Here is a 13,627-nt window from a genome sequence, read left to right as displayed (position 1 = left end):
TCATGCTGCCTGGCACACAGAGGCAGCTCACTAAATGCTTCCCGGATGACTGAGCAAGCTAGAGCTGGGCAGTTAGGATGTACAGGCTGCCGGAAGGCATAGAGTGGGGGAAGCAGAAAACCTGGTCCCTCCCACAGGTCCTCATAACCCCGTGCCCTCCGGGGTCTGAGCCCTGCAGGCTGTCCTGTAGCTCTGAGCCACTTCTGCTCTGGGGCATGCCTGGGGAGCCACGTTTGGTCTCATGTCACCCTTGGATGGATTTAGAGCTGGGTCCCTTGCACCTAGAGGGATCTAATGACTGGCCAGATCTCTGAGGGCTAGTCCAGCATGCATTTGTGTCTCCACAACGACCATGTTGAGAACAATCCAGCATCCCAAGCTGAAGGGCTACTTGTCCCCCAAATTCTCTAGCCTGTAGCTTCTGTCATGCTGTAGACCACATGTCATACCTGCCTGGCACCTTGGGACTTGAAGCAAACACAGTAGCTTTTCAATTTGGGTTTGGTTTGAAGCCTGTTTTTTGGCATTCTGGTATACTTCTGGTTCCTAGATCTACAAATATAATTAGAGTTCTAGATGGAACTGTGACTTCTGTTTTTAAAAATTTTAGTACATATATGTATATATTTTTTCCAGTTAGGTTCTGTAAATTAGTATGGACAGTCCTGACCAGCTCAGGTGAGGCCCCAACTAATTTTCTTCCAATGTTTGCCCTGTTGGGCTGGACTATGGCTTTACTGTCTCGCTACGGATGTGGGCAGTGGTGATTTTCCTCGCCTAACCGCCTATCCTAAGTGACCTCTTTTTGTGGATAGAAATCAATGTTTCGGTTTCTAGGAAAAATTCATTTCCTTTCCCAAAGCCCGGTATCTTGACCAGAAACAATAGCTTTGTGACTTATGCTTTATCTTTACCTGTCTGCAATTATTCCTTTATTTCAGGGTCCCTTATCGTTTATGTACCAGGCTTTGGAAAGGAACATATTGACAGTGTTTGCGGGCAGTTCCCAGCAGCCCCCTAAGCATGTCTCCAGCCCCTCATCATCTTATTTCTTGTCACTTCCCTACGCGAGACTTGGCTGGTAGGTATGCATGTAGGTTATTTGCGAGTGTTTCCGTCACTGTCAGTTTCATTCCATCCTTTGACAAATGTTTTAAATAGTTGGTACCTATTGTATTCCAATGAGTTCATCATCCACAAAAACATCAATCTAGTGGTTAAATTATTATAAGGATGAAACCATCTCTTTACAGCTGGTCACAATATGTTTAAACACAAGGAGCCTTCACTTTGTTAAATAATCACAACACGGGGGTTATGGACTATTCATTTATAATGCTTCAAATGCTCATGGAACTGTTTTATTTTAGACTCTTTTGGAAGATTAAAAGGATGTAAGGGATTCCCATTATACCATAGGAAGCTACTATAGTGACTTGAATATTCTGACTTGCTATGGTAAATGTCTGTACGCCATGATAATTTTCAAAAGAGAGCAAGTTTCTTAAACCTAACCCATAGTGCATTCCTTGGAACAATTTACTGAGAGCCCGTTCTTGGGCCATGAATGCATTCAGCTCTAGCACAGAGAAGTGGGAAGTAAATACTGCCTTTACTGACCTTTCACTTGTGAAAAATGGTTCTTCTTGGCCTCCTTTCTGAAAGGTACAAAACAAGGCCTTCAAAAAGAAACACAAAAAACAAGGCCTTCTACTGGGCTTAATGCACCGAGAGGGGCCACCTTCCAGAAGTGCTTCCTGGGTGCCCATTCCTAGCCAGCATTGAGCCTCGGCAGAGGAGAGAACATGAACTTCTCCACTGGTGTGTCTGGACCATCTTGCCAGGAATCACAGCATTTAGAAAATGGCTCTTCTCTTATTCATACCTTCTGCCATCCATTCCTTTTCCTTTTCTTTATTCATTCATTCATTGTGGTGATATAGATGTAGATATAGATATAGCTCAGAATTCCCTATTTTAACCATTTTAAGTATATACTTCAGTGTTATTAATTGTATTCACAATACTGTGCTGCCATTAGCATCATTCATTACTAAGAGTTTTTCGGGACCCCAAACAGAAAGTCTGCCTGTTAAGCAATAACTCCCCATTTTCTCCTCCCCTAGTCCCTGTAACCTTTAATCTACTTTCTGTCTGTATGCATTTACTTGTTTTAGATAGTTCATGTAAGTGGAATGATGCAGTATTTGTCCATTTGTGTCTGGCTTAGTTCATGATGACTTCAAGGTTTATCCATGTTGCAGCACGTATCAAGAGCGTCATACCTTTTTTATGGCTGAATAATATTCATCTGTCAGTGGGCAATAGGATTGTTCCCTTTTTCTAGAATGTGAATATTTCTGCCATGAACATTGGTGTGGAAGTACCTGTTTGAGTCCTTACTTTTGGTTCTTGTGGATGTATGCCTAGAAATAGAATTCTGGGTCATAAGGTAATTCTATGTTTAGCTTTTTGAAAATTCAACCAACCTTTTTACCATAGTGACAGCACCATTTTACATTCCCACCAGCAATGCACAAGGGTTCTTATTTCTCTTTGCCAACACTTATTTCCCCATTGAAAAATTAATAGCCATCCTAGAGGGTGTGAAGTGTTCTCATCATGGTTTTGGGTTGCATTTCCCTGATGGTTAATGGCATTGAGCATTTTTATATGTATTTTACATGTACTTAATGCCATTTGTATATATATGTTTTTGTATATTTTATCTGGTGACATGTCCATTCAAGTCCTTTGCCCATTTTAAAATTGGTTGTTGGTCTTTTTTTTTTCGATTTTTTTTTCCCTCTGTTCTTAGGCTGAGCCCAAGATTGTGTTTTGGCTTCTTTGGGTTCTGTAGGATGCATTTCACTTTGCCCAGAGTTGCCTAGAGGCCTTGACTGGCCCAGCGTGTCTTTCTCTGAAAGTGGGACTGCAAATCACACGAACAGATTACAGCCTCAGCATGAAGAATCCCAGTGGTCATTCCAATTGGGAACATCAGCGAGAGAAAGTTAAAGTGTTTAACTTTCTAGAAAGGAGAGAAAGAGGCAGGCGGCAGTTGTGCCCACGTGCTGGTGGCTACTGCAGTGGGCCCTCCTCTTCCCTACAGGGCCCTGGCCTCGGCGGATCTCAACCAGGATGGGTTCGGGGACCTCGTGGTGGGGGCCCCGGGCTACAGCCGCCCGGGGCACGTGCAGATCGGGCGCGTGTACCTCCTGTACGGCAACGACCTGGGCTTGCCCCCCGTGGACTTGGACTTGGACAAGGAGGCGGGTAGGATCCTGGAGGGCTCCCAGGTGAGGCACCTGTCGCGCTTTCTCTCTCCGTGGTCTGTCACCCGCGCGTTGGGTGGCAACTTCTCCGGAACGAATGACCAGTAATAGGAATAGTTACAGTCACAATGGCTGGTGCCTCACATGTAGGTGACACCTTCCATGTTTGAGACATCTGCTTCATTTTACCTCATTTTATTATTAACCTGAATGTTTAGTTTACCATCTTCACAAATGCACCTGCTACTTAGAACTGCTTTGAATGGCCGACCAGGGTGTGGTTTCTTGATAACACAAACCCTCCTTTTTTATATAAATGTCCTATTTTGTATGAATGTTAGAGTTAGCAGACAGTTGCAACGATAGTACAGAGAGAGTCCTTGCAGCCCCCTCACCCAGTTTCCCCTGTATTAGCATCTTAAATAACTATGGTATATTTGTCAAAAATGAGAACCCAACATCGGTACACTAATTTGAACTAAACTCTGGACTTTGTTCAGCTGGCCCTCCTTTGCTCACCAGGACACTCCACGACACCTGGCCACGGCCCCTCGTGTGCCCTGAGCCTCGGCTCCTGTCTGGGTCCTAGGAACCGGGAGGGTACTGGGCCTCAGTGCTTCTGGCAGCAATGTGTTCCTGAGGAACGTGGGCCTTTGCCGACACTATCCTGGCACTGGCTGCTGGGACCTGAACATTGAAGTAGCGGTTCTTGCCCAGGTCATGCCACCTAACCTTTTGCTATAAATAGAAAATAAGTTGGCACACTGGAAATACTTTAACCCATTTTTCACACCAGTTTTTATTTCAAAATCATTTCAAACTCTCAGGAGAGTTGCAAAAATAATGCAAACCCCATACAGAGAACTCCAGCATGCCTCCATCCTTCCAGTAGCCAGATCCACCAATTTTTAAAAAAATTTTTTTAATTATTTATTTTTTTATTAATTAAAAAAATTAACAACAAATGAAAACAAACATATGATCATTCCATTCTACATATATAATCAGTAATTCACAATATCACCACATAGTTGCATATTCATCATTTCTTAGAACATTTGCATCAATTTAGAAAAAGAAATAAAAAGACAACAGAAAAAGAAATAAAACGAAAACAAAAGATTATACATACACACCCCTTACCCTTCGCTTTCATTGATCACTAGCATTTCAAACTAAATTTAACATTTGTTCCCTCTATTATTTATTTTTATTCCATATGTTCTACTCATCTGTTGACAAGGTAGATAAAAGGAGCATCAGATACAAGGTTTTCACAATCACACAATCACATTGTGAAAGCTATATCATTATTCAATCATCTTCAAGAAACATGGCTACTGGAATACAGCTCTACTTTTTCAGGCAGTTCGCTCCACCTTCCCCATTACATCTTGAATAACAAGGTGATATCTATTTAATGCGTAAGAATTACCTCTCGACTCGGGAATCTCTCAGCCATTGACACTTTGTCTCATTTCACTCTTCCCCCTTTTGGTCAGGAAGATTTTCTCAATCCCTTGATGCTGAGTCTCAGCTTATTCTAGGATTTCTGTCCCACGTTGCCAGGAAGGTTCACACCCCTGGGAGTCATGTCCCACATAGACGGGGGAGGGTGGTGAGTTTGCTTGTTGTGTTGGCTGGAGAGAAAGGCCACATTTGAGCAACAAAAGAGGCTCTCTTGGGGGTGACTCTTAGGCCTAAATTTTAAGTAGACTTGACTTATCCTTTGTGGGGTTAAGTTTCATATGAACAAACCCCAAGACTGGGGACTCAGCCTATTGCTTTGGTTGTCCACACTGCTTGTGAGAATATCAAGAATTCAGCTTGGGGAGGTTGAATTTCTCCCCGTTCTCACCATTCTTGCAAATACCTTTCCAGTCACTGCAGATCCACCAATTTTAATATTCTGCCACCTTTCCCATACCATTCCGTCTGTCTGCCCATCATCTGTCTGTCCATCTATCCACCTATCTTCTAAACGTGCAAGTAGGTCACACACACACACATAATATTCCTTGAACACATACTACTTCCATGCACACTTCCTACAAACAAAGATATGTACTTAACCTTGCACTTGATAACTGCACATAAGCACCTTAAGTGCAGTTATCAAGATCAAGAAACTTAGTATGGATAGAGAGCCTGCATTTTCTATTCCACTTTTTTCTTATGTCCTAATAATGTCCATCTGAGCCTTTTCTCCTCCAGCCTTAGTCCCATCCAGTATCACATATCACATTTAGTTGTCATTATTTCTTTAGTTTCCCTTTCTTCCTTTTTTTTTTTAAATTGTGGGAACATATATACAACATAAATCTTCCCATCCCAAGCACACCACTCAGTGGGATTAACCACATTCACGACATCGTAGTCCCCTTCCTGCCAATCTAGTAATGGATTTACTAGAACTTTCCTTTTCCCCAAACTGAAACCCTACACCCATTAGCATTAATTCTCCATCTCCCCTGCCCCACACCTGCTAACCTGCACTCTTCTTTCTAGGTTTGCATGTTCTGGTGTGTTTTTTTTATGGTTATCGCAGAGCTTAACTTTAACATCCTACATCTGTAACAGTCTGGTTTGCTTTGATGCCAACTTAACTTCCACAATATACCCACACTGTGTTCTTATGCCCCTCTGTCCCCCCACCTTTATGTATTTCTTGTCACACATCACATGTTTATTCATTTGTCCAAAACTGCTATCATTACATTATAGGTATTTGCCTTTTAGACCTGTAGGAAATAAAAAGTGGAGTTACAAACCCAAAATATAAAAATACTGTTATTTAAATTTACCCGTGTTATTATCTTTACCAGAGATCTTTATTTCTTCATGTGGCTTTAGTCAATTGTCTAGTGTCCTTTCCTTTGCAGAACTCTCCTTAGTATTTCCTAGAGGGCCAGTCTAGAGGTGATAAAGTCCCTCAGCTTTTGTTTATCTGGGAATGTCTTAATCACTTCCTCATTTTTGAAAGGCAGTTTTGCCAGATATAAAATTCTTGGTTGGCAGTTTGCTTTCATCACTTTAAATAAGTCTTCCCAATGCCTTCTGGTCTCCATGGTTTCAGACAAGAAAGTGGCACTTTAGCTTGTTGAGGTTCCCTTGTATGTGATGCATTGCTTCTCTCTTGTAGCTTTCAGAATTTTCTCTTTATCTTTGGCATTTGACAATTTGATTATAACATGGCACAGAATGGATCTATTTGGTTTTATCCTGTTTGAAGTTCATTGCACAGTTTGGATGTGTATATTTGCATCTTTCGTTAAATTTGGGAAGTTTTCAGGTCATTGTTTCTTTGAATAGTCTGTCTGCTCCTTTCTTTCTTCTAGGATTCCCACAATGTATATGCCTGATGGTGTCCCATAGATTCCTCAGGTTCTGTTAATTTCTCATCACTCTTTTTTTTTCTATTCCTTAGACCAGATGATTTCAATGGTCTTATCTTCAAGTCCACAGATTCTTTCTTCTGTTAGCTCCAATCTGCTGTTGAAGCCCTCTGAGGAATTATTACTGTGGTCTTCAACTCTTTTCAGTTCCTTTTCATAATTTCCATCTCTCCATTGATATCTTCTTTTTTGTCTTCTGCTATTTTTTCTTTTTATATATCCTCTTCTTTTCATTTGTTTTTCTGATTTAAGTTCTTTGTCTATGTTTTCCTTTAGCTCTTTGAATATACTTAGGATCATTTTTAAAAACTCTTTGTCTGCAATGTCCCAGGTCTGATCCTCTTCATTGATAGTTTCTAATGCTTTAAGTTTCTCCTCTGCCTGGGCCATTATTTCCTTTGTATATTTTATTGAAACTTGGATTTTTTTTTTTTTTTTGCAGCCTCCCTTTCTCTAAGGCTCCTCATAGACCACTAGTATGCTACCCTCTATGCTATTTTGGTTTTAAAAATATTTCTGAGAAATCTTCACACACATACAGTCCATACATGGTGTACAATCAGTGGCTCACAGCATCATCACATAGTTGTATATTCATCACCATGATCATTTTTAGAACATTTACATCACTCCAGAAAAAGAAATAAAAAGAAAAAAGTCATACCCCTTACCCCTCCCTCTCATTGACCACCAGTATTTCAATCTACCCTATTTGTTACCCTTTAGTCCCCCCATTATTTGTTTTTTTATAATTTTTTTTTTTTTTACTCATCTGTCCATATCCTGGATATAAGGAGTATCAGACACAAGGTTTTCACAATCATGAAGTCACATTGTAAAAGTTATATCTTGATACAATCATCTTCAAGAATCGAGGCTACTGGAACACAGTTTAACAGTTTTAGGTACTTCCCTCTAGCCACTCCAATACACCATAAACTAAAAAGGGATATCTATATAATACATAAGAATAACTTCCAGCATAATCTCTCAGCTCTGTTTGAAATCTCTCAGGTACTGAAACTTTATTTTGTCTCATTTCTCTCTCCCTGCTTTTGGTCAAGAAGGCTTTCTCAGTCCCATGATGCCAGGTCCTGGCTCACCCCAGGTGTCCTGTCCCACATTACCAGGGAGATTTACATCCCTGGGAGTCATGTCCCATGTAAGGAAGGAGGAGGGCAGTGAATTCATCTGCGGAGTTGGCTTAGAGAGAGAGGCCACATCTGCACAACAAAAGAGGCTTTCTGGATGTGACTATTAGGCATAATTATAAGTAGGCTTAGCTTTTCCTTTGCAGGAATAAGTTTCATAGGGGTGAACCCCAAGATTGAGGGCTCAGCCTACTGCTTTGGTTGTCCCCACTGCTTGCGAAATATCAGTTCCCTCCAGTCTCTCTATTACACCCTAACTAAAAAGGTGATATTTATATAATGCATTAGAATAACCTCCAGGATAACTTCTCTACTCTGTTTGGAATTTCTCAGCCATTGACACATTATTTTGTCTCATTTTGTTCTTCCCCCTTTTGGCCAAGAAGGTTTTCTCAGTCCTTTGATGCCAAGTCCCAGTTCATTCTAGGATTTCTAGTCCCATGTTGCCAGGAAGGTCCACACCCCTGGGAGTCATGTCCCACGTAGACAGGGGGAGGGTGGTGAGTTTGCTTTTTGTACTGGCTGGAGAGAGAGGCCACATCTGAGCAACAAAAGAGGTTCTCTTGGGGGTGACTCTTAGGCCTAATTTTAAGTTGGCTTGACCTATTTTTTGTGGGGTTAAGTTTCATATGAACAACCTCCAAGATTGGGGATTCAGCCTATTGCTTTGGTTGTCTCCACTGCTTGTGAGACTATCAAGAATTCTCCACTTGGGGAAGTTGAATTTTCCCCCTTTCTCACCATTCCCCCAAGGAGACTTTGCAAATACTTTTTTACTCACTGTTCTGAACATATTTTTAAAAATGAAAAGCAGGATGGTTTATGCTCTAGTTTAGGCTCCAATGAAAGGAGCCCTGGGCCTGAGACGTGTGGGAAATGGCCAGTATGTAAGGTTACACATTTGCCTGGTTACATAAGTGAATATCTGGGTTCTTAGCAAATATACATGGAAGTATTAATGTTCAAGGAGGGCTGATGCATGCAACCTACTCTCAAATGTTTAGAAAGTCAGATCGATAGTTACATGGATTGCTAGATGGATGGACAGATAGAATATAGCAAATATAGCAAAAATGTTAAAATTGTGGACCTGAGTGATGGGTATGTTGGAGTTTTCTGTATTGAGTTTTGTATTATTTTTGCAAATGTCCTGAAAGTTTGGAATTATTTCAAAATAAAAAATTTATCAAAAAAACAAACAAAAACAGAAGCACTTGCCACAAGGAAGGAGGTGGCCCCATGTCCTCCCTACCGCCACCCCCCACCCCCAGTGACCTTTGATAATCTTGGAGATGGTCAGGTGAAGGCATGGATGAGGGGTGGGAATCCTGTTGCTCTAGCCCTGGTTCTGCTACCAACCTTCCTGTGTCCTTGTCTGTGTGCTTAGGTGCTAGTCCATGCTGAAATTTTGGGCTACTCTAGGAATGACTGGTTAACCTGGCAGGAGCGCTTGATGGTGCCGCTGGTGGTGATGAAATTAACCAGTCCTCAGGAGACTACTTGTTAGTCTCTACCCTGCCCCAACATGCTTTGTGTCCCCAAGCAGCTTTGTCTTGTTTATCAAGTGTCTACTTTGTAGCAAGGGACAGTGTTTATGGATGCCATCACATGTGGGTGTAGAGATTGGCCAACAAATAATAGATGTGGATATTGGCACTTGAGCGTTATGTGGCAAGTGTCACCTTGTGAAAGACTATTCATTCTCACGTAAGTTTTGAAAAAAAAAAGAACAAATTTATTTTAGATTTAGGCTGATTCTAGGCAATAGGAGAACAAAGATTTAGGAAATCCACCTTGAAAGAAAATTGTCCCTAGCTAGGACTGAGTTTTCCATCTGTTAAGTGGGGATAATGACTACCTTAACTCACATAAAGTGTTTAGAGTAGTGTGTTCTACAGCGCCACCCAGTAGAACTCTCCACTACAGTGGAAATGTCCTATATCTGTGCTGTCCAATATGGTAGCCACTAACTATGTTTGGCTATTGAATATTTGAAATGTGGCTACCAAATGGAAGAACTGAAGTTTTAAATTTTAATTACTGTTAAATACTTTAAATGTAAATGTGATAGCCACATGTGACTGGTGACCACAATACTGGACAGTGTGGTTCTAGAACAACTGAATACTCAACTAAGGCTAGCTGTTGTTGCTGCTGTCATTTAATTGTTAATTTAGATATGCTTTAAGTGGAGTTTGCTGCTGATGTTGGGTACAGTTGCACACCAGACTTGTTTCTAAAAACCTAGAGCTCCTGAGAACCAGCCCTCTATTTTCTGGCACTTCATCTTCCCCTCAGAGCAGATGGACATGCCAAAAATACCCTTCGAGCAGAGCTGTTTATGGTGTGTTGCAGAGGTGTTATGGGTGGCTGTGCTGTTTTTCCATAGCCCTTGGAGAGGTCCTGAGACCTCTCCACTCCTCTCTTGAGCATCCTCTTCCTTTGTGCTCTTCTGAAGGTCGTGGCCTAGCTGGGGAAGGTAACTCATGCCTCTTCAGCCCTCAGGTCGGTTTGGTTCAGCTGTGGCCATCTTGGACTTTAACAAGGATGGCGTGCCTGACTTGGCTGTGGGAGCCCCCTCAGTGGGCTCTGAGCAACTTGCATACAAGGTAAGGTAGGGTGGGTATTTGGCAGGTTGGGGGTGCATTTCCCTGCTGCTGGGTGAATGGGGTGGGAGGGAAGGAGCACTGAGGGCAGGCCAGTTCAGGATAGAGCCTCTAAAGAAGACCTTGGGCCCCATTTGGGTCCTTGATACGACCTCGGGTTACACAGCAGCACCTCTTCCTGCCTTGCTGGTTCTATCTCGGCATCACGGTTTCCCAGTTCCATGGGGTTATGTTACCCACCCCTCATGATTCTGAATTTGAATAAAGGGAGGCAGAAATTCCAACTCATCTGTAGGTTCCTGTAATCACAGCAGAGAGGTAGCTTTCCTGGATCTTTTCTTTCATGTACAGACCCCAACCTGTTCCCTCTGTTTTCTTCGAGGGAGCAGAGTTCCTGGCCCTGGGGACCACAGGACTCTCTCCCCAAGTGCATGCCATATGATGGCAGTGCATAACACATCTGAGCACCATGTGAGACATGGGGCCAAAGGCCCTTCATGACCTGTGCCTGCGACCTTCTGCAGGCTCACCTCTTGCCCTTACCTCCTTATGCTCTCCTTCTAGCCATTCAAACAATTTCTAATGTCCTGAACCCATCACACTCTCACTCTTTGGGGCCTTGACTCATATAGCTCCCTCTACCTAAAAAGCTTTCTCCTTTTTTTCTCTTTAGGGGTGTCATGCCACTTTCTGCAGGAAGTGTTATCTAACCCCTGGGTTAGGTGACTGCGCCATTGTCCTTGCATAGCAGCCTGTGCTTTCCCCTAGTGTAGCACTCTCGATGCTGTGTTGGAAATTGCCTATTTACTAGCCTTTTGGGGAAGACAGAGATTATTTGTATTCTTCATTGTGTCTCCAGTACTTGGCTACCAAGTCCCCAGTACTTCGGTTCATGGGAACTAAGTGTTTGTATAATGAACAAATGAATGGGGCTAGAGACAAGTATAAGACAGGAATTGATCTATGACACAAAATAATGCCACAGGATGTGTTCCAAGCAAATGAGCAGTGCAGACATGGTGTGCTGTGTTCAAATGCATATAATGGGCTGGGGTGGTCAGGGAAGGCTTCAAAGAGGAGCCAGAAATGGGGCTGGGGCTGGCAGGTGGATGAAATTGCAGGGTTCATTCTGCAAACACTGAACCATTATGTACTGCAGACCCTGAGCAAGACATTGGGGAGGCAAAGGTCAGTTGACTGGTTTCTGCTTTCATGGGCCCTCACAGTCTGGCAGGAGGGTCAGACTGAAAAAGAAGAGTCATTTCAGCACAGCAACAGTGAGCAGACAGGTTTTGGGCGGTTGTGAAGTGTCTGCCAGTAGGGACCACCGATGGTGACTTAATTCACAGCCAGCACTCTTTGTTTTGCTATTATTAAGGTTCTTGGGTCACCAGATGTGCCTTATGACCTTTCTGCCTTTTGTCCACATCTAGGGTGCAGTGTACATCTACTTTGGTTCTAAAGAAGGAGGAATGCCGTCTGCCCCTAATATTACCATTTCTTGCCAGGTATGTTTTGCACCTTAGCCAGGAAATGAGAACTCGCCACCCCCTGACTACCTGCAGTGTGAAGTAAAGGGTGGTTTCCTGATTTCCTTCCAGGACATCTACTGTAACCTGGGCTGGGCACTCTTGGCCACAGATATGAATGGAGACAGCGAGCCTGACCTGGTGATTGGTGCCCCTTTTGCACCAGGTGGAGGGAAGCAGAAGGGAATTGTGGCTGCGTTTTATTCTGCTGCCAGCTGGAAGGGTAAAGGTGATGCTTTGGGGGGAGAGGGAGGGCGGGGGGTGGACAGTAGCTGCGCTGTACGTCTGTGATTTCTTCTCTTGCATGTGCCTTTGTCCTTTTTCTTTATTCTATCTCATTTCAGACTTTACAGATGTCTGGCAAGTGATGTATATAGGTGCATTTAGTAAATATAAAGAAAATGATCCAATGTCTACATCCAGGTCCAAAGGGGGCCAACAGGTCATTCTCGTAGTCGCCCAGTGTAAGAGTAGAAATATTTAGAGCCGATGGCATCCCAGTGATGCTCTGAAATGTCTAGAGAAGAGGCTCTTTTTAGATAGCTTCCTCCATGCCCCAGAAATGAACTCTGGAAATATATTTCTCCTGGGAAGTATGAGACCTATTTCTGACATTGGGATCTTGGAATCAGTGTGGAGGCATGTATGAGTTCTGGCAAATTCTCAGCAGAATGAATCCGTTTGTTACCCACCTGCAAAAAGGGCCTACTCTTAGGAGTTATTGCTCAAAGGGTACAGAGTTTCTCTTTTTGGGTGATAAAGAGTTTTTTGTTTGTTTTTTAATGTAAGGTAGTGTTTTAGTTTGTTAAAGTTACTGGAAATGCAATATACCAGAAGTGCATTGGCTTTCATAAAGAGAAATTTATTAAGTTACAAGTTTACAGTTGTAAGGCCATGAAAATGTCCAAACTAAGGCATTCAGGGACCGATAACCTTGACTCAAGAAAGGCTGATGGGTCTGGAGCACCTGTCAGCTGGGAAGGCACGTGGCTGGCACCTGCTGGTCCTTTGGCTTTTGGTTTCAAACAGCTTCCCCGGGGGGTATTTTCTTTCTGCGTCACTGAATGTGTCTGTGTCAGCTCTCAGCTTTTTCCAAAATAGTTCCCTCTTAAAGGGCTCCAGCGTGCAGCGATACATCTCCGTGGAAACCACCTCATCAAAAGGTCCCACCCACAATTTGGTAGGTCACATCTCCATGGAAATAATTAACAAAAAAGATCCCGCCCAACAGTATTGAATCAAGACTGAAGAACATGGCTTTTCTGGGGTACACAACAGTTTCAAACTGGCACAGGTGGTGATAACACAGTGTTGTAAAAGTAATTTCACTAAATTGTACATTTAAAAATGATTAAAATGGCAAGTTTTATGTTATGTACATATTGTCACAATAAAAAGAAAGTCTGCTTTGGGAGGAAAAAATGAAAAAAGGCTCCCTCTTTCCACTCTGGCGGACTTTTCATATAAAGTAAAAGGGCTTGGCCATCTTTTTTTTAGAAAAGCTCAGTGTGGAGGCGGCCGACTGGTTGGTGAGCGGCGAGGAGGACTTCGCCTGGTTCGGGTATTCCCTGCACGGCGTCAGCGTAAACCACAGAACCCTGCTGGTGGTGGGGAGCCCGACCTGGAAGAATGCCAGTAGGTGAGCCCCGGGCCAGGGAGCACGGGGGGCCG

The 13,627-nt window shown here is 42.9% G+C and overlaps 2 protein-coding genes across 4 annotated transcripts in view; one reads left to right on the top strand and one right to left on the bottom strand.

Moving 5' to 3' along the window:
• GPLD1 (glycosylphosphatidylinositol specific phospholipase D1) overlaps window positions 1–13,627 on the top strand; it is a 63,204-nt gene that overhangs the window by 37,394 nt on the left and 12,183 nt on the right. For both annotated transcript variants that reach the window (XM_077143752.1, XM_077143753.1), the window contains 6 exons: window positions 942–1,081; window positions 3,113–3,299; window positions 10,320–10,430; window positions 11,861–11,935; window positions 12,029–12,185; window positions 13,454–13,595. In XM_077143752.1, the coding sequence (XP_076999867.1) occupies window positions 942–1,081; window positions 3,113–3,299; window positions 10,320–10,430; window positions 11,861–11,935; window positions 12,029–12,185; window positions 13,454–13,595 (812 nt within the window). The remainder of the gene's footprint in view (window positions 1–941; window positions 1,082–3,112; window positions 3,300–10,319; window positions 10,431–11,860; window positions 11,936–12,028; window positions 12,186–13,453; window positions 13,596–13,627) is intronic.
• MRS2 (magnesium transporter MRS2) overlaps window positions 4,681–13,627 on the bottom strand; it is a 76,938-nt gene continuing 67,991 nt past the window's right edge. Inside the window, exon 10 of one of the 2 annotated variants that reach the window (XM_077143755.1) lies at window positions 4,681–4,915. In XM_077143755.1, coding sequence (XP_076999870.1) covers window positions 4,814–4,915 — 102 coding nt within the window. In that variant the 3' untranslated portion in view covers window positions 4,681–4,813. The remainder of the gene's footprint in view (window positions 4,916–13,627) is intronic. The other variant, XM_077143757.1, reaches the window with a different exon arrangement.

Source organism: Tamandua tetradactyla, chromosome 25, assembly GCF_023851605.1.
Source record: "Tamandua tetradactyla isolate mTamTet1 chromosome 25, mTamTet1.pri, whole genome shotgun sequence".
Lineage (NCBI taxonomy): Eukaryota > Metazoa > Chordata > Mammalia > Pilosa > Myrmecophagidae > Tamandua > Tamandua tetradactyla.
Note: the sequence above shows the minus strand (reverse complement) of the source record. Positions and strands in the feature narration are given on the sequence as shown.